Source organism: Hylobates moloch, unplaced genomic scaffold (genome assembly GCF_009828535.3).
Source record: "Hylobates moloch isolate HMO894 unplaced genomic scaffold, HMol_V3 SCAFFOLD_7, whole genome shotgun sequence".
In the NCBI taxonomy this organism is placed as follows: domain Eukaryota; kingdom Metazoa; phylum Chordata; class Mammalia; order Primates; family Hylobatidae; genus Hylobates; species Hylobates moloch.
In genome coordinates, this window is record NW_026652282.1 from 45,836,631 (window position 1) to 45,845,923 (window position 9,293).

The following is a 9,293-nucleotide window of genomic DNA, read 5'->3' on the forward strand; positions in this document are numbered from 1 at the left end:
GTGGTAGCATCTCTGTGTGAGGCACAGCCATGTCATCTCTCATATACATGGAAACACAAACTTACTTAATTGATCTCTTTTCACTTCGTTGAAAAGGTAAGTCAAGTTAAACAATTCAACATCCAATGAAACATGTACAGAGGAGAGACAGACAGCAAGTAAAAGACATATGGAAAGAGTATCCAGGCCCTTTTACCAAAGTAGTAGAACAATGCAGACATTTATTAGAAGTTTGCTCTTTTGAAATATTATTATTACACTGAAAGTTGGAAAAAAGCTAAACATCCATCAGAGGAGGTTGATTACATAAATTATGAAAGATCCGTATTTTTTAATTCTATGAAGCCATAAAATGATAATATTGATATGTATCATTGAACCCACCACTGATTGTTTGATAAAAATTTCAGATATCAAGAATTACATATAAATTAGAGCTGGTTTTGTAATATATGGCAATAGAAATACATACTTCTCTATTATTAAATATTTACTGATTTCTGAATACTTACACATGTATAAGATAGGTATTTAGAAAGATTAAAGAGGGCATACAGCACACAGACGTTTCTCATTCCTGTCTCCCGTCTCCTTTCCCAGAGACAGTTTCTAAAATAAAACGGAGGAAACTACTAACATCATTCGTCTAATAAGAGCAATGAGGTATGTAATACTAATGAATCTTAAAACATATCATAAAAAACACTAAATAACTGGACTGTCTAAGTAGTGCAAACGTGAATGTCTATCTAAAACACACACGTCGCACACACACGATAATGAATGAAAGACGTCCTAGCACATGTTTACAAACTGGTTGTGTGTTGCCGTCCTACACACCAGACGCAAAGCGCTGAAAACAACAAGCCTGTTCACAATAGCACCAGGAACGTACAGTACACAGGAATCATCTGCAGGTGATTTGTGACAACTGCAGGCAGAACAGTAAAAGCGAGAGATACAATGGATGGCTTCAAAAAGCAGAGACACTCTTCTTGCTTATGGGATTCCAAGACTATCGTACACAGACAAAGGTGTGTTCAAGATTTGGATCGTAAGCGAGGTCACTGAAAACTAGCGGAGGGGAAGGGCAAATACTGGAAGGGAATCCACGGTTTGACCAGGCCAGAAACACCTCCTTCACAGCATGGGATCTGTGCAGGTACTCGGACGCTCCCCGCAGGGCCGCCCGGGCCGGTTTCAGGCGGGCTTGCGGCCCTAATCACTGCTCCTGTTCGAGGGGACAGGCAGGGGCTGACTGGGAGGACGTCTTGTGGATGGCCTTGTGCTCCTCGGCGGCCTCCTCCCCCGGGTCGCCACCGCCGACCTCCTCGATGACCACGCTGCGCACGGTGCCCTCGTCCAGGCAGTGCGGGGCGACGCCGTACACGCGGGGGCCAGAGACAGCTGCGTGGAAACTCTGCACCCCGCACCTGCTGCAGAAGCTGTGCAGCGCCGGGTGCGTGTTGGACCGATAGGTGACGATGCTGTCTGCGCCCTGGAGCAGCGTGAAGCGCGAGGCCGGGACGAGGAAGTGGCGGTGCTGCTTCTTCCTGCACAGCCTGCAGCTGCAATCCACGACCCGCAGATCTGCAGGGGCCCAGACCGCAAAGCGGACCGCGCCGCAGTGGCAGCCCCCGGTGTGATGCACGAGGCCCGGGTACTCGAAGGTGTCCAGCAGGACCTTGGCGGCGCCCTCGCAGCTGAGGCCCCACAGCTTCCTGAACGTCTCCCAGCGCTCCCGCTGTGCGCCGAGGTCCAGCTCCTTAGAGGACTCGGCGGGCGCCGGCGGGTCCGGGAGTGGCGCGGAGGGCAGCGGATCTCTGGGGCCCGCCTCCCGGACCCGCCGCCACCGGCGCTTCCGCCGCAACCTTCCCAGCCACCTCTTGGCGGCCGCGTGGCTCCCGACCCCGACTTGGACCCGGGGGCACTGCGCGCGGCTGGCGCCCATGACCGCGATGGCCGCGCAGGCGGCGGGAGGATCCCCGGGCCGCTTTCGCCTCCGCCGCTGAGCAGTGGCGCGGTTCCTCACTCTGCCCATGGCGCCTGCAGACTCCCGAGCGCGTGCCCAGCCCGTTACCCCCATTTCCCCGTCAGTTGCTGAGCAGCCTCCTTGTCTGCGCCAGCAGGATTGGCCACTTGTTGAATGTGATGTAAAGAGACCCTTCCCTTGACCCTATCACAACAGCCTTTGCTGGCCTGAAATTCTGACTGAGCCTATCAGTTGCCCCTTCTCCTAAATGTTAATTTCTATTGTTGATTCAAATCATCAGCCTAACCTTAACATATTGAACCACTGAAAATGCTGTAGATCTTTTAGTTAGCATGCAGCAGCAGGTAGATCAGCTTAAGAAAAAAGAATTATTCATCTACTATAGAAGAGGCAGAGTCAAACATGAAGCCTTGGGGGGTGAAAATGTGTGGTGTGTAAGTAGTTGTACCAAAGTTAAGTGTAGTAAAGATGACGACCCACAGTAGTATGTTACATCAGTGGACCCAACCAGAGAAAATACAGGCGAAAAAAATTTACTTATTTAAATCCATCCTCTAAGGACAAGAGATAAAAGAAGAAACAGTACATTTAGTTTTGCATCTGTGCCAAGAGCAAATTAACAGCTCTGGCAGGCATGAATATGAAGTGGAGATTTTGTTCTTTGAAGATTGATTTGTTTGATCGTTGGGCATAGTCAGAGGAGAGACCCCACAAAACGAGCACAGATCTTCTTTTCTGGGGTGCAATGAACACCTGGGAAAACAGTGAGCAGTCTTAGGAAAGCTGCTTCTTGTGAGTTAAGTAGTAACATCCACACATATGGGTTTTAAGCAGAGATGCATCCATCTATCCACAACCTAGATTCAATGATTCTTAACATTTTGTCGTATGTATCTATATGCGACAACTGTAGACAGAACAGTAATTCGATAGGAATTACATGTATCTATATGCATGCATATGCGCATACATTTTTTCAAAAACATTTAAAGTAAGATACATGCATTAATGCCATGTTGTCTCAATATTTCAGCACTCACATCCTAAGAATAAAGACGTAATTTCTCTTTTTTTGAAGCTCAAGATTATGTATTTACTTATTTTTGTAAATTCGGTGCTACGTGTGCAGGTTTGTTACATGGATATGTTGTGTAATGGTGAGGTTTGGGGTTCTAGTGTACCCATCTCCCAAACGGTAAACACCGTAGTCAATTGGTACTTTTTCAATTCTAATTTCCCTCCCACCCCCCTGCTTTTGCAGTCCCCGTGTGTCTATTATTTCCCTCTGTGTGTGCATGTGTACCCATTGTTTAGCATCCACTTATGAATGAGAATTGGATTTTCTGTTTTTGGGTTATTTTATTTAAGATAATAGCCTCAAGCTCCATCTATGTTGCTGCAAAATACATGATGTCATTCTTTTTTATGGCAGTGTAGTATTCCATGGTGTAAATCTAGCATATTTTTCTTTATGCAATCATCTGTTAATGGACACAAAGTCCATAACTTCGCTATTGTGAATAGCGCTGCAATAAACATACCAGTGCAGGTGACTTTTTGATGTAACGATTTCTTTTCCTTTGAGTAGATACCCAGGAGTGGGATTGCTAGGTCAAATGATAGTTCTATTTTTAACTCTTTAAGAATCTCCATACTGCTTTCCATAGGAGTTGTACTAATTCCCACCAACACGACATAAACCTTTTCTTTTCTCTGCATCCTTGCCAACATCTGTTATTTTTTGGCTTTTTAATAGTAGCCATTCTGACTGCTGTGAGTTGGTATCTCTCTCCTTGTGATTTTAATTTACATTTCTCTGATGATTAGCAATGCTGAGCATTTTTTCAAGTGTTTGTTGGACATTTGTATGTCTTCTTTTGAGAAATGTCTGCTCATGTCCTTTGCCCACTTTTTAACGGGGTTGTTTTTTTTTTTTTCTTGTTGATTTGTTTCATTCCTTATAGATTCTGGATATTAGTCCTTGTTTGTGAATATTTTCTCCCATTCTGTAGGTTGTCTGTTTACTCTGTTGATTGCTTCTTTTGCTGTGCAGAAGCTGTGCAGTAGCTGTGCCGTTTAATTAAGTCCAATTTGTCTATTTTTCTTTTTCCTGCATCGCTTTTCAGGTCTCAGTCATAAATTCTTTCCCTAGGCCAATCTCCTGAAGAGTTTTTCCTAGGCTTCCTTCTATGATTTTTATAGTTTCAGGTATTACGTTTAGGTCTTTAATCCATCTTGAGTTAACTTTTGTGTATGGTGAGAGATAGGGGTCCATATTCCTCTGCGTATGGTGCTAATTTTCCCAGCACCATTTATTGAATAGGGTGTCCTTTCCCTGTTGTTTATTTTGTCATCTTTGTTGGAGATCAGTTGGTTATAGCTGTGTAGCTTTACTTCTGAGTTACCTGTTCTGTTTCATTGATGTGTCTATTTTTGTATCAGTATCATGCTGTTTTAGTTACTATAGCCTTGTAGTTATAATTTGAAGTTGAGTAATGTGATGCCTTTGGCTTTCGTCTTTTTGCTTGTGATTGCTTTGACTATTTACTCTTTTTTTTGTTCCATATGAATTTTAGAATTTACGTCTAATTCTGTGAAAAATGATATTGGTAATTTGATAGGAATTACATTGAATCTGTAGATTAATTTGGGCAGTATGGTCATTTTCATGATATTAATTCTTCTTCTTCTTCTTTTTTTTTTGAGACAGAATTTTGCTCTTGCTGCCCAGGCTGGAGTGCAATGGCGCAATCTTGGCTCACTGCAACCTCCGCCTCCCAGGTTCAAGCGATTCTTCTGCCTCAGCCTCCCGAATAGCTGGGATTACAGGCATGCGCCACCATGCCCAGCTAATTTTGTATTTCTCATAGAGATGGGGTTTCTCCATGTTGGTTAAGCTGGTCTCGAGCTCCCAACCTTAGGTGATCCGCCTGCTTCGGCCTCCCAAAATGCTGGGATTACAGGCGTGGACCACTGCACCTGGCCGATATTAATTCTTCTAATCTATGAGCATGGGATGTTTTTTCATTTGCTTCTGTCATCTACAATTTCTTTCAGCAGTGTTTTGTAGTTTTTCTCGCAGAGCTCTTTTATTTCCTTGCTTAAATGTATTTCTAGGTGTTTTATTTGTTTTTGTGTGAATATTGTAGATGGGATTGAGTTCTTGTTTTTATTTTTAGCTTGAACACTGTTGGCGTATAGAAGTGCAACTGATTTTTGTATGTTAATTTTGTAACCTGCAACTTTACTGAAGTCCTTTATCAAGTCTAGGAGTCTTTTGGAAGAATCTTCAGGGTTTTCTAGGTACAAGATCAAGATATAATTTGTTATATAGCCACGATATCATTTTCACAACTACAAATCATTAATGATTTCCTAATATCTAACTCCCAGTAGATGTTTAAATTTCTCCAATTGTTTCCTAAATGTGTTTTATAAAAAGATTCTTCCCTCAACACAGAGTCTAATTAATACTTACACATCAGATTCAGTTGATATGTCTTTTTAGTCTCTTCAATCTACAATAATCTCACCAACATTTATTTTAATAGGCCAGGCCAGTTATCTGCTGATTTTGTCTGATTGTTTCCTGTGCCATTAGATTGCTTGAGTATCTATTTCCTATATAACTAAAAGTCACATTTAAAGGCTTAATTAAATTCAAGTTACATATTTTGTCAACTATGTCTCATAGGTGGTATTGCATACTTCATATTTCATCACATCAGAGGTTTGTGATATCAAATTCTTCCAGGAGTAGTAAAACTAAATGTTATCTCTTCACTAAAGTGGTAATTGCTATATTTTTCTATTATGAAAGCATGGTCTTTCCTTTGCAATAAGCAAGTAATCTTGTTGCATGACAGGCAAACCCCAAATTGAGACTTAACCAGAAAGGGTTCTTGGCTTAACCCAGAAAAGATTTCAAGGGTTAGCTGGTAGGGTTAGCTAGCAATCTTCTATTGAACATACTGCTCCTCTTACAGCATAGCTAACTCATAGGCAGTGCACCCAGAGTCAGCAAAGTATGAGGCTCTTGGCAACTGTATTTATACTTACATGGACCCTCTTTCAATTACCTGCAAATTAAGGGGTAGGTCAATGCAAATTGAGGGGTGAGTTATTTAAAACTTTCTAGGGGGAGGGGCAGTTCCAAGATGGCTGAATAGGAACAACTCCAGTCTACAGCTCCCAGTGTGAGTGACGCAGAAGACAGGGGATTTCTGCATTTCCAACTGAGGTACCAGGTTCGTCTCACTGGGGCTTGTCAGACAGTGGGTGCAGGACAGTGGGTGCAGCCCACTGAGTGTAAGCTGAAGAAGGGTGAGGCATCATCTCACCCAGGAAATGCAAGGGGTCAGGGAATTCCCTTTTCTAGCCAAGGGAAGCTGTGACAAACGACACCTGGAAAATCAGGTCACTCCCACCTTAATACTGCACTTTTCCAACCGTCTTAGCAAATGGCACACCAGGAGATTATATCCCGCACCTGGCTCAGTGGGTCCCATGCCCACAGAGCATCATTCATTGCTAGCACAGTAATCTGAGATCGAACTGCAAGGCTACATCAAGGCTAGGGGAGGGGTGCCCACCATTGCTGAGGCTTGAGTAGGTAAACAAAGCGGCTGGGAAGCTCGAACTGGGTGGAGCCCACCTCAGCTCAAGAAGGCCTGCCTGCCTCTGTAGACTCCACCTCTGGGGGCCAGGCATAGCTGAACAAAAGGCAGAAGAAACCTCTGCAGACTTAAATGTCCCTGTCTGACAGCTTTGAAGACAGTAGTGGTTCTCCCAGCAGGGAGTTTGAGATCTGAGAACGGACAGACTGCCTTCTCAAATGGGTCCCTGACCCCCAAGTAGCATGCCTGGGAGGTACCACTCAGTAAGGGCAGGCTGACACCTCACACGGCCAGGTACCCCTCTGAGGCTAAGCTTCCAGAGGAATGATCAGGCAGCAACATTTGCTGTTCAGCAATATTTGCTGTTCTGCAGCCTCTGCTGCTGATACCCAGGCAAACAGGGTCTGGAGTGGACCTCCAGCAAACTCCAACAGACCTGCAGCTGAGGGTCCTGACTGTTAGAAGGAAAACTAACAAACAGAAAGGACATCCACACCAAAACTCCATCTGTATGTCACCACCATCAAAGACCAAAGGTAGATAAACCCACAAAGATGGGGAAAAAACAGAGCAGAAAAGCTGAAAATTCTAAAAATCAGAGCATCTCTCCCCCTCGAAAGGAAAGCAGCTCCTCACCAGCAATGGAACAAAGCTGGACGGAGAATGACTTTGACGAGTTGAGACAAGAAGGCTTCAGATGACCAAACTTCTCTGAGCTAAAGGAGGAAGTTAGAACCCATTGCAAACAAGCCAAAAACCTTGAAAAAAGATTAGTCGAATGGCTAACTAGAATAACCAGTGTAGAGAAGTCCTTAAATGACCTGATGGAGCTGAAAACCATGACACAAGAACTACGTGAGGAATGCACAAGCTTCAGTGGCTGATTTGATCAACTGGAAGAAAGGGTATCAGTGATTGAAGATCAAATGAATGAAATGAAGCGAGAAGAGAAGTTTAGAGAAAAAAGAGTAAAAAAAAAAAATGAACAAAGCCTCCAAGAAATATGGGACTATGTGAAAAGACCAAATCTACTTCTGATTGCTGTACCTGAAAGTGATGGGGAGAATGGAACCAAGTTGGAAAACACTCTGCAGGATATTATCCAGGAGAACTTCCCCAACCTAGCAAGGCAGACCAACATTCAAATTCAGGAAATACAGAGAATGCCACAAAGATACTCCTCGAGAAGGGCAACTCCAAGACACATAATTGCCAGATTCACCAAAGTTGAAATGAAGGAAAATATGTTAAGGGCAGCCAGAGAGAAAGGTCAGGTTACCCATAAAGGGAAGCCCATCAGACTAACAGCTGATCTCTCGGCAGAAACTCTACAAGCCAGAAGAGAGTGGGGGCCGATATTCAACATTCTTAAAGAAAAGAATTTTCAACCCAGAATTTCATATCCAGCCAAACTAAGCTTCATAAGTGAAGGAGAAATAAAATCCTTTACAGACAAGCAAATGCTGAGAGATTTTGTCACCACCAGGCCTGCCCTAAAAGAGCTCCTGAAGGAAGCACTAAACATGGAAAGGAACAACCAGGACCAGCCACTGCAAAAACATGTCAAATTGTAAAGACCATCGAGGCTAGGAAGAAACTGCATCAACTAATGAGTAAAATAACCAGCTAACATCATAATGACAGGATCAAATTCACACATAACAATATTAACCTTAAATGTAAATGGGCTAAATGCTCCAATTAAAACACACAGGCTGGCAAATTGGATAAAGAGTCAGGACCCATCAGTGTACAGTATTCAGGAGACCCATCTCACGTGCAGAGACACACATAGGCTCAAAACAAAGGGATGGAGGAAGATCTACCAAGCAAATGGAAAACAAAAAAAAGGCAGGGGTTACAATCCGAGTCTCTGATAAAACAGACTTTAAACCAACAAAGATCAAAAGAGACAAAGAAGGCCATTACATAATGGTAAAGGGATCAATTCAACAGGAAGAGCTAACTATCCTAAATATATATGCACCCAATACAGAAGCACCCAGATTCATAAAGGAAGTCCTTAGAGACCTACAAATAGACTTAGACTCCAACACAATAATAATGGGAGACTTTAACACCCCACTGTCAACATTAGACAGATGAATGAGACAGAAAATTAACAAAGATATCCAGGAATTGAACTCAGCTGTGCACCAAGTGGACCTAATAGACATCTACAGAACTCTCCACCCCAAATCAAGAGAATATACATTCTTCTCAGCACCACACTGCACTTATTCCCAAATTGGCCACATAGTTGGAAGTAAAGCACTCCTCAGCAAATGTAGAAGAACAGAAATTATAACAAACTCTCAGTCCACAGTGCAATCAAGCTAGAACTCAGGAGTAAGAAACTCACTCAAAACTGCAAACTACATGGAAACTGAACAACCTGCTCCTGAATGACTACTAGGTACATAATGAAATGAAGGCAGAAATAAAGATGTTCTTTGAAACCAATGAGAACAAAGACACAACATACCAGAATCTCTGGGACACATTCAAAGCAGTGTGTAGAGGGAAATTCATACCACTAAATGCCCACCAGAGAAAGCAGGAAAGATCTAAAATTGACACCCTAACATCACAATTAAAAGAACTAGAGAAGCAAGAGCAAACACATTCAAAAGCTAGCAGAAGGCAAGAGATAACTAAGATCAGAGCAGAACTGAAGGAGATAC

General features: G+C 43.1%; 1 protein-coding gene across 1 annotated transcript; it reads right to left on the bottom strand.

Annotated features, from left to right (window-relative positions):
• Positions 1 to 201: 201 nt before the first annotated feature.
• Positions 202 to 2,080, bottom strand: CENPVL3 (centromere protein V like 3). The gene has a single exon (XM_032756353.2). It carries the CDS (start codon positions 2,039 to 2,041, stop codon positions 1,223 to 1,225), a length of 819 nt encoding a protein of 272 aa, XP_032612244.2. The 5' UTR covers positions 2,042 to 2,080; the 3' UTR covers positions 202 to 1,222.
• Positions 2,081 to 9,293: the final 7,213 nt, after the last annotated feature.

Coding starts and splice junctions, on each gene's coding strand:
- CENPVL3 (XM_032756353.2), bottom strand. CDS start 2,041: ATGGGCAGAGTGAGGAACCGCGCCACTGCTCAGCGGCGGAGGCGAAAG.